The 13,203-nt window shown below is 52.8% G+C and overlaps 1 protein-coding gene across 2 annotated transcripts in view; it reads left to right on the top strand.

Annotated features, from left to right (window-relative positions):
- The window catches only part of MVB12B (multivesicular body subunit 12B), a 186,156-nt gene that overhangs the window by 163,430 nt on the left and 9,523 nt on the right, over positions 1-13,203 (top strand). For both annotated transcript variants that reach the window (XM_059142623.1, XM_059142624.1), the window contains exon 9: positions 1,620-1,679. In XM_059142623.1, the coding sequence (XP_058998606.1) occupies positions 1,620-1,679 (60 nt within the window). The remainder of the gene's footprint in view (positions 1-1,619; positions 1,680-13,203) is intronic.

Genomic DNA, 13,203 nt, shown 5'->3' with positions numbered 1-13,203 from the left:
TCATGAGCAGCTAATAACCGTGAGGGCCCCAGTTTGGGTACCAGCTAAAGAATCCTCTAGTGTATTTCTTGGATCCAGCTTAAAACCACCCGGCTTGTGATTTGACCTGCTCTGTAGTTTCCATTTTCATGAAATATAATAGGCCTCCTCTGAACCCTTCTGGTAAGCAGCTTAATCTTGAAAAATGCTCGTGACGTGACACGCGGAGCATGAGTAACTTCAGCCGACGCCACTTGGCCGCGTTGCCATGACGACGCTGGCGCCTCTCCCGCCTGCTCCCTGGGAGAGGCTGCTCTGTCCTGCGCACCAGCTCCAGTCGGGAAAGTTTAGTGGGGCGGTTAGAGCCTAATGATGCAACAGCTGGGCCTCTGCTGGACGGCGGGCAAGCAGCCCCGTTCTTGCCACTCGGGCTGGCAGCTGGAGAGAGCCACGCTGCTTTGTGGCCGCTGGCAGAGCAGTCCCGGGAGCCGAGTGGCTCATGCAGTGGCCCCGTCCCAAGGTCGCACTCGCACACATGGCACTGCCCTCTCAGTAGGCGCTCAGGGCGGGCAGCTCGGGCCAAGCCCAGTGCCGTGCACCTCCATGCGCTTCTCGAGGTCCCCCTCCCGGCAGCATAGCCCCAAGAACCCAGCCACGCTACTCTGAGCGGGAGAGGAAATGAGGCAGTGATTTAACTCACAGCTGCCCCGTTCTGCATCCAGGTCCGTGGACTGGGGAGCCGGCCTTTCTCGCGTACCTGGCAGGACATCCCCGCGGGCTCAGCTCCTCTTGGGCTCTGGGCTGCGGTTCAGAACCATGAGGGCCTGGGTTTTGTCGGGGACCCTGGCTTCACCTGCTTGTCCCCAGCTGCCAGTTGCTGGCTCCTGTCGGGATTACAGAATGCTGAGGGGCTCCGAGCGGGGGCCTCAGGGACGGGCTGCCCACTGACCTCTTACCTCTCACCATGCATCCAGCCCCAGGCTCTCTGTGCCGCCAGCTGACATGTTGCCTCGTGAACTTGGCCTTTTCAGCTAGCTGGGGGAAAGCCAGCATTTTCAGAGAAGGCTCCCGTCATCAGGAAATTATAGAAACACCCATTAAAATGCAGTGATAGCATTTTTCACCACCATTGGGTTCTCAGATGACCATCGATGGGCGGTTCTTTCACTCAGCTTCCACCTTGGAAGACCCAGAATTCCCGCCTGCAGTTCCTTAACCCAGCCCACTGCCAGATGCCACAGTCAGGGCGGCCGTGGCCTCACCTCATGCCCCTCCGTCCCCCCAGCTGCAGAAGGAGAAAACCGGCTTTTGACCCGGGCAGGGACAAAGGAGAGACGGAAGTTACCAGTGCCTGGCACCGTCTCTCAGGAGGGCTGGGACCCTCCCCGGGGCTGCCCACCGAGGACTCAACAAGGGTCCCCACCAGAAGGGACCGGCCCTGCTGTCAGCCAGGTTTTCTTGAACGTTTGCTCACGTTGCTCGTAATCACTAGAGTCACGGTGCTGGGCTTCCCTTCGAAAGAGGGTAGAGAAAATGCTAGATCACATAGGGTGGTTTGAGGGGACACAATCGTTATGCATAAAAGCAAATGTGAAACAGCATTTTCCAACCGTTTAAAAGAATTTGATCCGTATTTGCAGATGCAGCCCTTTGATCTCTTGGGAATCACCATCAAATCTCTGGCAGAAATTGAAAAGGAGGTGAGCATGGCGCCTAGAGAGCGGGCAGGTGGGGCCTGGGCTTGCGTGCTCCCCGCGGGGTCTCCGGTCCCTCACAGGAGTCTGTCCCAGGAGCGGGGAGGATGTAGGTGTGCGGTGCCCCTCGGAGGAAAACACTTCCATGTGCCTCAGATTTATTCCCTAGAAAAAGAATCTCACGCTGATTGTGTTCACTGCTTCAAGTCCGTTAGGACCGACACTTCTTTGTATTCTCTGAAACCCAGGTTGTCAAATGCCCCCGGTTTTAAAAGGTAGGAGGTAGGGGATGGGCACGCAATCGCCTCTCTCTCCTGCTTGGGTTCTACTCCTCGCCGCCAATAGAGGTTTGGGAACATGTCCAAGGAGCCTCTTAATGATTTAGAGCGAGGATCAGGATCCGTTCCATTGTGCCCGAGAAGCCAGACCCCGTTCCACCGCCTGGTTCCACATAGTTTGGATGTTTGCGTAACCAAAGAGAAAGAAATCCAGGCCCGCGGTCCTGTGACAACTCTTGAGGAAGGAGAGCTGAGATACTGGGATGAACCCAGAGGTCTGACCCGCCCGTGTCATCTCTGTTTTCCTAAGACAGCGTTAGAGTGTGTGCGTGTCGTGTTCCATGTGTAGACAGCCGTTAAGCAGTCACATGCTTGCAACCAGCTCTCCTCTGAGAGGAACATTTGTCTCAAAGATGGAAATGGTAGAACCATTTCAATATTCTCAGTTCCTCTGGGTTTTCTCCTGTATACCCAGCTAGCAGAAGCAGGTTGCATTATTGAAAGATGGCTGAAATCAAGGAAAATTGAATCAACGTAGTACAACAAATTTCTAAACCTGTCATAGCAAAAACAAGACCAAAAAAAGTCCCCCTTTGTCTTTGATTTTCAGCAGATCATAAAGACCAACGTGATTGTCATTTATAGGTTGGTGGGGGGTGTGGGGGGAGCTGTAAACTTGGGGGAAGGAAGGGCGACTCCTTTAGAGACCCTGTGCCCATGGAGCTCCATGTCAGCCCTTCTCGAAAGCAAGGCAGCCATAGCTGGTTCTGCAAACTGCCTTTGTGTGGGGTCCCACGTGGGGCGGCCCCGGGGAGTGAATGCAGAAGGCGTCTGAGGGTGGCTTCCTCTGGCTGCTGGGGGAAAGCGGGGGCATGGACTGTGACCACTATAGGATGGACAAGGTCATACAAACAGACGTCCAACCCAGCTCCACGCCAACAGGGGACAGGTCACCCCTCTCTGTTTAAAGCTGGGATAACGGGAGAATGTACCCCCTAGGGTTTTCAGGAACACCACGCGAATGTATATAAGCACGGGGGCGCGGCCCCATAGGTTGGAAGCTGTGAGGTGGCACATGCTGAACCAGGGAGGCGACCGTCTGGATGCCACACTTTCCCTTGCCCAGAGTCGTCCCTGCTTTATTTTAGCAGCTGCTCTGTGCTCGCCTTCCGCATTTTCACTGGCTCCCGCCGCCCCCCACCCCCACCGCTGACCAAGGGGGTGTCATTCCTCCCCATCTCGCGGGGCAGAAAGTGAGACACTAAAGGTGAAAGGTCTTGCCCAAGACGAGACTGAGACCCAGTGCTCACACTCCAAACCCTGCCCCTTAAGACTTGAAGCCTGTGGCTCCATGGGCTGCAGGGGACAACGGGGGTGGGAGCTTGGTGCCCCCAACGTGGGCTGGGCCTTTGGGTCACTGGGATGGGGCAGACTCTGGGAGGCCTATAGGGCTCGGAGCAGCCTGCAGAAGCCACCAGAAACCCGAATTCGAAAATGCCACCCAAACACACGTTTCGTTAGAATGTGTTGTCTTGATGTCCGACACTCTGAGCAGAGCGCGGAGGGGTGCAGAGGGCTTCTGGGCTCGGCCGGCCCAGGCTCGGGTCTCAGCAGCACCACTTCACTGCTCTGAACCTCTGTCTTCTCTTCTGTAAATCAGGAGAGTAACAAAACGCTGCCCACCGAGCACTTACGGGGTCTGAGTCGTGTGAAGGGCCCAGGACGGGCCTGGCCGTGGCCACAGTCGTGCCTGCTGTTACCGCTGTCCTCAGGACGGGGGGTGAGTGGGCGCCTATCTGGCCCGGCTGCCCACACATAGCTTTATTTCTTGTCGCAGTCATGGGCTGAAAACACAGGCCTGTGGTCTCTGCTGAAGGACATTAACGTGGAGTTACAAAGCAGGGACATGAGGAAGGGTAGGAACCTTCCATGGGGTGTAAAACCATCACAGATGCCGTGGCAGGCAAGAATGCTGCGGTTTTTTCATTTAATCTGAGGGTTTAGAAGTTACTGGCCTCGGCCGGCCGCGTGCATTTCATGGTGATTAGTATGTTGATATCACGCTCTGGTGAACGGGCTGCAGCTTCGGCAACAATGGCAGAGAATTCTCTCCATAAATAAACATGAACTTCCCCCCCTTTTCGCCGCTAAACTCCACGTTGCTCATGGAGTCTGAGGGCGAGCAGAAGCTGGGCCCACCACCCCCCGGCCCTGGCTCTCGGCTCCTGAGTAGCTGGGTGTCCCTTTGGTCGGGACGATTTTGCTCCTTTCTGTCCCCAGCAAGTCTAGCTGCGCCTGGAGGGGATGTGTGGGGGGGTCTTGGTGGAGGACTTTGCTTGGCTCGCTGTGTATTATTTTGTCATATTTTACATGATTAAGCCAAACCCCTTCCCCCAAAAAGGCAGGAGACTGCCTCTGGGTTCCGGGACAGACCCAGCACCAGAACCACGTCTCTCTGCTCATCCTGAACGCCGCCTCGAGCTCTCGGCTTCCTGAACAGCAGGGAGAGGCCAGTGTCCACGGAGGCTGCTTTGTGCTGGGAGGGGCTTCTCTCCTTCACTCCCGCCACCGCCGCCCCGCCGCCCCCCGTGTGGACATGTGGTGTTGCGTGAGGTTCCCCCAGAGACCTGGGCTCACACGGTCTCAGGGGAGAAGGACGCTGAAGCAAGCCCCGATGACAGCAGTGTTCTGTCTGCCTGGAACTGGGCTGGGGTTGCTTTCCTGCCAACTTTACCTTTACTTACCATGCTCTGCCCAGGGTACGATTCTGAATTTAAGCCCGTGCCCCATCACCGCCATTCAACCGCAGGGACTGTTCATTCCATGAACGAACCCCGTGACCCTGCCAGCCCTGACTTTGGTGGTTAGCCAGCTGCCGGCGCAAGCAGGGACCGCCCCCCACGGCAGAGACCCGCAGTGCCCCCCAGCCTACCACAGCCAAGAATCGCCCAAGTAAAGATGGAGAGAGGCGAGGTGTCACCCCAGGTGTGGTTGGGCAGTGCACCTCCAGCCCCCCCGGATCAGCCGAGCTTCAGGGAGCATGAGACACAGGGCCCCACCAGCAGGAGGACAGGACAAGGCTCACTGGCTGTGTGGACCAGAGGCCCCTGCCACGTTGGTGGGTACACCGCGGGTGTTTGCTGGGACATTCGTGGACCATGTAGACTGTGGAGGAAACAGCATAGGCTGGAGAGGACACATTCTGCGTCTGAATGCATGGGGTAGCACGCCAAATCTGCTGTGTAGGTTCGGCCCTGAACAGATCCCCTGGCTGCCTCCCAACTCCGCCCCGGCCATGGGTCTGATGGCCCCAGCCTGGGTGTAGCACTCGTCCCCGCAGCTTCTGTTTCCGCCTGCATCGTGACTCCCCAGAAGTGGTGGCTTGTAGCACTGGCTTAAGTTTCTTGAAAGACCCCCCCAAGGAAGGTCATGTTTTAAGGTTGTGATCAAAATCCCTCTACCTGCCATCAAGCAGACTTGGGGCGAAAAAATTCTTGACAAACATGAAACCTCTCACAACTAAGGGATACTCTGAGGTGTGGGGGTCGAAGTGAACAAAGCTGTGGCTGATAAATTCCCACGTGAATGCGGTCACTCTCCTGGCGCCGATGGGCCGGCAGCCTCCTTCCTGCCCAGCCTGTCCTCCCCCAGCCGTACTGCCTGCCATCCGCGTCCGTCCCCGGCCCGTGTACATTAGTCCGAGGCATGGAACCCTCCCCCCACGGGGCTGGGCAGCAGGAGGGTGGTGGTGACCCCGGGGGACGGTGTCCCCGTGAGACCCTTACTGCCCTCCCCGCGGCCCCAACAAAAGCTGCTCTCTGTTCAGGAGTCAGGAAAAGTGTGATTTCGCAGCCGACCCCTGTGATGAAGCATCTCCTCTCGGAGTGAGAAGATGGGCATATAAATATTCTCCGTCTCTGCTGCTCTTTATTTCCCTTGTAAGCAGTTGCTCCATTTCTCCATCTGATGGATTCCCCGTCACAGCCAGGGTGGGAGCACCCCAGCTCCGGGAGCCCAGGCTGCAGCTTCTAAAATCCCGCCCGTGTCTCCGTTCCCTTTACCGTGCCTATTTTTCCTGCCTCCCCGCCAGAGCCCCGCCTGCCCTGTGGCCCCGCCACCACCAGTCTCGCCTCCCCTGCAGACCCTCCATGCCTGGACTCAAGGAATAACGGCCAAGAGACGGCGGCCTTGATTGTAGATTTCACGCTGCACGCGGAACAGCCTTTTAAAACTAGGAGCCAACAATGCCTGTAACGAAGCGGCACCCGGCATCCGCAGTGCCCTCCAGCCCCGTGCAAAGCCACCTCCCCACCTACCGCCGACCTCCCACGGAAAACCATGACGCTCACCCTCCCTTCCGGGGGTGCCACGCTGAAAACTCAGCCTGGCGAGGGAAGCGCCATTACCCCACCCTGCTTCCTGGTAGGACACACAGCCTCCATTTTCAGTCCACTTTAAAGCTGTAAGACACGGGAGAGTCTAATTAGTAAAGGGACGATCTAATATTAATCACTCCCTGAAAATTGACAAGGGAGGCAGTTCATTTAACCACTTAATTGCTACAGGTTTTTATGGGCTGCTGTTTGCAGACTCTTTAATGAAGAAGTTATAAATCTAAGGGAGCTTAAAATTTTAATTTTATACCTAAATATTTTCCTTGTTCTCATGTTTGTAGTCAATCCTCAAGAGTGTAGTCACGTGGAATGTTCTTTAAATGAACATATTTGCTAACTGGCGTGATTTCAGTTTTTAAAACATTGGTTCCAGCAATTAGGCATTTTTCTCAGTTCCCAAATGACTAGAGAAATTCGTCTTGATTATAATTGCTCTTAGCCACGCATATCTAATTTGTGTCTTTTTAAGTGTTAATTAGTAAACAGTTTGAGCTGACATCTTTATGTGTTTGTGTGTTGAAAAATGGGGCTTATTGCTTATTTAGCTTGGGGCCGATTCTGCTAGCATTTACGTCACGACATTGAGGTGAAATTAATGGAAACCCCTTTGGCACTGCAAAGTAAAAAAAAGAAAATTTTTCGAATTCAACTTTTGGACATCCAGTCTGCGTGGGCTTCTACGGGCCCCTTCAAATAGATGAGAGTAGATTTGGGACCTGCATATGTGGGAAGAAAGTGAGGCAGAAGATTTTTGTATCAGTAATGAAATGGCAGAGTCCCAATTTTATAAAAGCAAAATGTTCGTGTCCCAGCACAATCGTTCATTCCTTCTACTTTTGGAAAGCTTTCATTGTGCTTATTAACGTTGAAAGAAATTCTGTGGAGGGAGAGGGCGCACAAATTGCGGTCCCTTTGCACCATCTAGTGGTCAGGTCTTAAACTGCAACGGGAAGTCGGCAGCCTTGTTCTCCCCAGAATCCTTTTTCTTGATTTTTCAGTAACTGATACGTTTGGGGAAAGAAACCTGCCTAATTCATTTATTATATAAAAGTCAATTAAATAAATAGACGTTAACCTGTTCTCCCCTTTTTTATATTTCTCAAAGGCACCAAGCTGCCACCCAAACCCTTATACACAGTTAGACCATTCCAGCCCAAAACAAAGAAACCTAATGATTTAGTTTAACGGACGGCCTTTCTGAAGGCACGCAGGAGGTGTTGGCTTCTGAAATATGGGAAGCAGCTTGGGGACCACCCCTGCATAGACTTCAGGGGCGTGACCCTGGTTTAGGGACCAGCTTCATGCCAGAGATGAGTTCCCTCCCCGTAAATTGTAGTGGATCTTGTGGGCACTTTATCATCTGAAACAGCTACCCTGCCGATCAGAATCAGTTGTTTAATATTTAGTGTTTTCCCCTTGAGTTCAAAGGTTGTAGGTGTTTATAAAACTGTAAACATCACAAAAACATAGGAAGTAAAATGTGGACACACGCACACACACACACGCACATGCACACGCACGGGCATTACGTAGGCTCACACTATACATAAGCTTCACCTTGCTTTTCACTTCCACAACCTTCCCTATCACTTCGCCCAGACCTACCTCATTCTTTTTAATGACTACATGTGGTTCCCTTTTATGATTACGCCATAATTTATTTCAGCAATCCACTATTGATTGAGTTTTGAGTTGTTTTCAATTATTCGCTATTACACGGCTGCAGTATATTTTCTTGTACATGTGTCTTTGCTCCCCTGGGTCTTTCTTTAGGAGAATATATATTGCCACTTTGCCTTCCAAAAAGGCCATGCACATTGTGACCTCCCCACCCCATAGTGTATGAGGGGGATGCCTGTTTCCCACATTTTTTTTTAAGATTTTATTTGACAGAGATCACAAGCAGGCAGAGAGGCAGGTAGAGAGGAGGAAGCAGGCTCCCTGCTAAGCAGGCAGCCTGATGTGGGGCTCGATCCCAGGACCCTAGGACCCTAGGACCCTAGAATCATGACCTGAGCCGAAGGCAGAGGCTTTAACCCACTGAGCCACCCAGGTGCCCATTTCCCACATTCCCACTAGGGCTGACCACTGGCATCTGAAGGTGAACGTTCTTTCACACGGTTATTGGCCATTTGTATGCATTTTGCAAATCTCTCTGTGCGCCTTTGCCTTATTTTTTCTGTTGGCTTCATTTGGTTCCATTTATTTTTAAGAATTCCTAATAAGATTTTATTTATTTATTTGAGAGGGAGAACAAACAGTGGGGAGGGGCAGAGGGAAAGGGAGAGAGAGAAGCAGGCGCCCTGCTGAGCAGAGAGCCCCAATGCTGGACTCGATCCCAGGACCCTGAGATCATGACCTGAGCCGAAGGCAGAGGCTTAACCACCTGAGCCACCCAGGTGCCCCTTCTTTATGCTCTTTATAACAACTTTCTCCTTGTCCCTTGCTCAAACACACCTTTAACCAGTGGCTCTTCTTGTTAATGATGTGTTAGGCTGTACAATAGTTTTAATTTTTTCACAGGCTCTTATTTTATGTTTCAGCATCTTATTTATTTATCTGGGGCTTTGTGCCAAAGTTAGAAGATGATAAAAATAATCAGTCTGTTTTCTTCTACTCTTTCATATTTAAATATATTAAAATATGAAATTCTTTTCAACTACTTAATCCATCTGAAATCTACTAGAATTAAGACCAGCCTTATTTTGCCCCAGTTTTCTTAACACGGACTGCTTTCTTCAGTGCATTTGAAATGCTGTCTTTATCACACTGTTCTGTAATGTAAGCGGACCCGGGGACCATTGCTCTTGACTCCATTCTTCTCTGTTCTTTTAATATTATTGCCACCCTGTTTTGAATCTTACGGGTTTTTTTTTTTTAAGATTTTATTTATTTGACAGACAGAGATCACAAGCAGGAAGAGAGGCAGGCAGAGAGAGAGGAAGGGAAGCAGACTCCCTGCTGAGCAGAGAGCTCAATGCGGGGCTCGATCCCAGGACCCTGAGATCATGACCTGAGCCAAAGGCAGAGGCTTTAGCCACTGAGCCACCCAGGCGCCCTTGAATCTTAACAGTTTTATGATGAGCTTCAACATGTGCCGGAGTTCTCCCTTCATAACCCCCCAACTTTTCTAATCACATGATTATTCTCCCAGCTCACTAGAGAACCTTTTGGGGGCAGGGGTTTTCAGAAACTCTGTTCTAGGTGTTTATTGTGACCGCACTGACTGCATAGATTAGCAGAGCAGCGACTGTCACTTTAGATGAAATGTCCCGACCCCAAGGCTGGTGGTCTCTGTCGCCACGCACAGCAGAAATGCCGACCCCACAGGCTGCTTCTCAGGTTCTTCTGGATGTTGAATGTTCTCACGGCTCTTGGGAACGGCTCTTTTCCGACGTCATATTTCCCGGCATTTATAGATCAAGAACCTGCAGGCTTCTGACCAACTTCTTTTATTGTTCCTGATGGGTTTTCAGTTGCTTTTCTCCGGGGTCGCTGGCAAGCAGCTGTGCACCTGCAGACCCCAATGGGGCCTCCTCCCGCCACACCTGCCTGCACCTCCCCGCACCTCACCTGCCGCCTTCTGGCCACTGTGCCGCCGCATCTGACCTGTGCCTTAGTAGAAGCTTCTAGTATCCGTGTTAACCCATAATGCTGCGTTTGGGCTTGTTATATATAGACACGTCTCTCACTCTCTTTTTTCTTATTATTATCCTGCTAAAGAATTAGCCGTCCATTTCTATTTTTCTAACGGTTTTTTATCAGGAATGGATGGTGGCTTTTGATAAATGTCTTTTAATCATCTATTGAGATGATCATACATTTTCTCCATGGGCATATTAATATGCTAGATTATATTAATAGAGTCCCTAATTCTGAGAGTCTCTGAGCCCCCCACCCCCCACACACACCACCCCTTGGGTTTGCGGGCGGCAGCCCCCGCCCAGCCTGGGCCCCGGGCGTGCATCACAGAGCTGAGAGCTGCAGGCTGAGCCGGTGGCAAGGAAGCCACAGCAGAGGTGAGGTCCGGCAGCCTCACCTGTCCCGGTCATCATCGCGACCTGTGCCCTCGCTCTTGCCACCCAAAGCCCAGATGAATACGAGGTCTCCCACAAGCCCTTCACAGAAGGATCTTTCTCTCCTCATGTTTTGAAAACTCTCATCCCCCATGTTTTAAAGTAATATCTGCCCCCCAGACTAAACTCCGAGAAGCTTGCCTGTCACGCAGGTAAAACGCATAAAGATGACAGAAAGAATAAGGAGGGCGCTTTCCCAGAGCGACCACGTCCTTCACCTTCCGGGGGTGGCAAGTGTGGCAAGTGGTGGTGTTTTAAATATTTCCTACAAAGAGCCTAGAGCAGGGAAAGTTCACAGATCCGTTTTTTAAAAGTTAATACTCAGATGAGTTCTTGAAATGCTGACCCAATGAGGGGAAGCCCCATGGTTGCTTACAGACATAGAAATGGCATTTTCAGCCACAAAGTCCCCATCCATGGCCTGGCCCACAGTCGAGGGGGCAGGCTGGACATGTAGGCCCCTGCCAGGCCGCTGGTCCTGAAGTGGGGGAGGGGCTGGGGACAAGCAGGACACCTCCGTGTCCTCACTGGCCATACTGCGGTCTTCAGCACCAGCACGGAATGTGCCTTTGCCCCTTTTTCCTTAAAATTACATGACCTTCTCAGTCTCTCTTTCCTTCTACTTTTGGTAGACATGGGTACAAGAAATATTTCACTTTCTTGCTTACTTTGTCCCCACAACCCTACACACTCACAAAGTACAATCATAGTGATAACATCAGTTGGGCAGTTTATAGGGGGTGGTGGGGAGTGTGGCAAATTGAAAAGGACATGGCTCTCTAAAGGAAGCAGCCTCTAGTTGCAAGAATGAACATCCAGAATTGCTACAGCCTCCTATTTTTTTCTAGAACAAGCTAGAAAATGTTGGCATTTTATGCAATGTCTCAACTTTTCAGTGTTTATTTTTAAACATCCCACAGACCAGTAGCATGTGAACTTCCAGCTTGCACATGGTGTTTGTGTGGAGATAAAAACACTCAAACTCATACTCTTGCATTCACGGGGTGATGTGGCCAAGAACTGAGCTTTGGAATTTATATGCCTGAGTTAAATAACACACGATAGGACTGATCCCACCATCGTGCTCAGAGGGCTGGGGGAAGTCAGAAAACCCAGGGCTGGACGGACGGCTGCTTCCACAAAAGACTAAAAATCAGAATAACCTGCCATCTGCCTCAGAACGTAGCCCCTAAGCTAGCTGCCTTCTCTCCTTTGCATTGAGCTGGACCCAAAGACTGATCTGTTCCTTCATTCACCCGTCCTGCACCACCCGTCCATCCGTCCTTCCTTCCATCCGTGTGTCCCTTCATCCATCCGTCTGTCCATCCATCCATCCATGGCCATAGCCTCCACCAGGCTCTGGAGCTACAGAGACGACTGTGGCCCATCCTGACCGTGCACTTAGGAGGATATGTGACGTGTTGGGTAGGCTCGGGGAGTTGGGATGAATTCTCCCCAGGGAAGGAAGGAACATGTCCAGAACAAGTACCCCTTTAGCTGGGCCTTAAAAGACAGAGTTTAGCCATTGAAGAGAAAAAGTGTCCGAGGGAGAACTGAGTTCAGAAAGGCACAAAGGTGTGGCTGTGCCCGGCCCATTTAGGACTCGGTGCTGGGGACTGAGGAAGAAGAGGTCTCTGCGGAACCCACTCAATCCTCCCCCTGGAGGAGGGGCGGGCCTGGCGCTGTGCTGGGGCAGAGCGGGGATGGGGGAGTCCCTGCTCCACTCCTGGGATCTCTTCAACGACGCTCCTCTCTGGGTCCCCCAGCAGGAAGCTGCTCTGTGAGCTTCGTGAGTGAAGGCTGCCTTGGGAGTGGGGGGGCTCTCCCGGCACTGAGCCCAGGAGGCAGCCCATGCAGGGTGTCACCACCCCCGTCCTGGGAGACCCAGGCTTAGAGCAGGAAAGGAGGGAGGAATGGGTGCGGAGGATCCCTGAAAGGGACCTGGATGCCCCAGAGTGGAAAGACCTGGGGGCTGGATCAGCAGAAGGCTGTGAATTTGATGAACTGAGCAGCCGCTGTCGGAGCCCTTTTCTGGGCTGGTGCCACCGGGTCCGGTGCCCAGACAGACATGGTTCCTGCCAAAGCAGGTGAGTCTTGGAAGGGCCCTTGTTTGGATCATCATTTAGGGAGGGACCCAGCAGTGGGCCTGGGTGGGGCTCAGGCCCCGACTCGGGGTTACTCCTCTCGGATTAGAGCCCAGGAACCCAATGGGAAAGCCGGAACGGAAACCGAGGCGGCTTCCCTGAGCGCCTACAGGAGCCGTGCCGACCCCTCTGTGCAGCTGCGGGGGACCCAGGCATCCCCATGGGACTGTGGCATTGAAGATGCCTCCCTGCTGCCCCTCTATTCCTCACGGCATCGAAAGGCTTCTCAGCCGCTGAGAGCCCCGTTTGCCCACCGGGGTGGAAAGACAGCAATACCAGCTTCACGGGCGTGTACGGATTTGGTCCCAGCACCCCGACTCGGGACATGGAATCTCCTGTCACATTAGAGTCACAGGGTGCGTGGGCTGTAGCCCTGAGCTCCAGAGCGTTCTCTCCCCAGCTCCGGAATGTTCTAGAACCTCCCTGTAGAATGGGGAGGGCAGTCTTGGAATGCCCTGCGTTCCTCTGGGCCCCCAGTGTGCACGTGGGGAGACCTCGTCCAGGCAAAGCCATCGTTCCCGCTTGTCGGGCCCCCAGCGCGTCCCCCATTCGCTCAGTGGTTCCGATCTCCATGTGGCACCGGAGTCCAGGCATGCAACGAGGACTCCCGGGCTTGTCCGGTGCGGTGTTGGTCCTCA

Source organism: Mustela lutreola, chromosome 12 (genome assembly GCF_030435805.1).
Source record: "Mustela lutreola isolate mMusLut2 chromosome 12, mMusLut2.pri, whole genome shotgun sequence".
In the NCBI taxonomy this organism is placed as follows: Eukaryota; Metazoa; Chordata; class Mammalia; order Carnivora; family Mustelidae; genus Mustela; species Mustela lutreola.
Note: the sequence above shows the minus strand (reverse complement) of the source record. Positions and strands in the feature narration are given on the sequence as shown.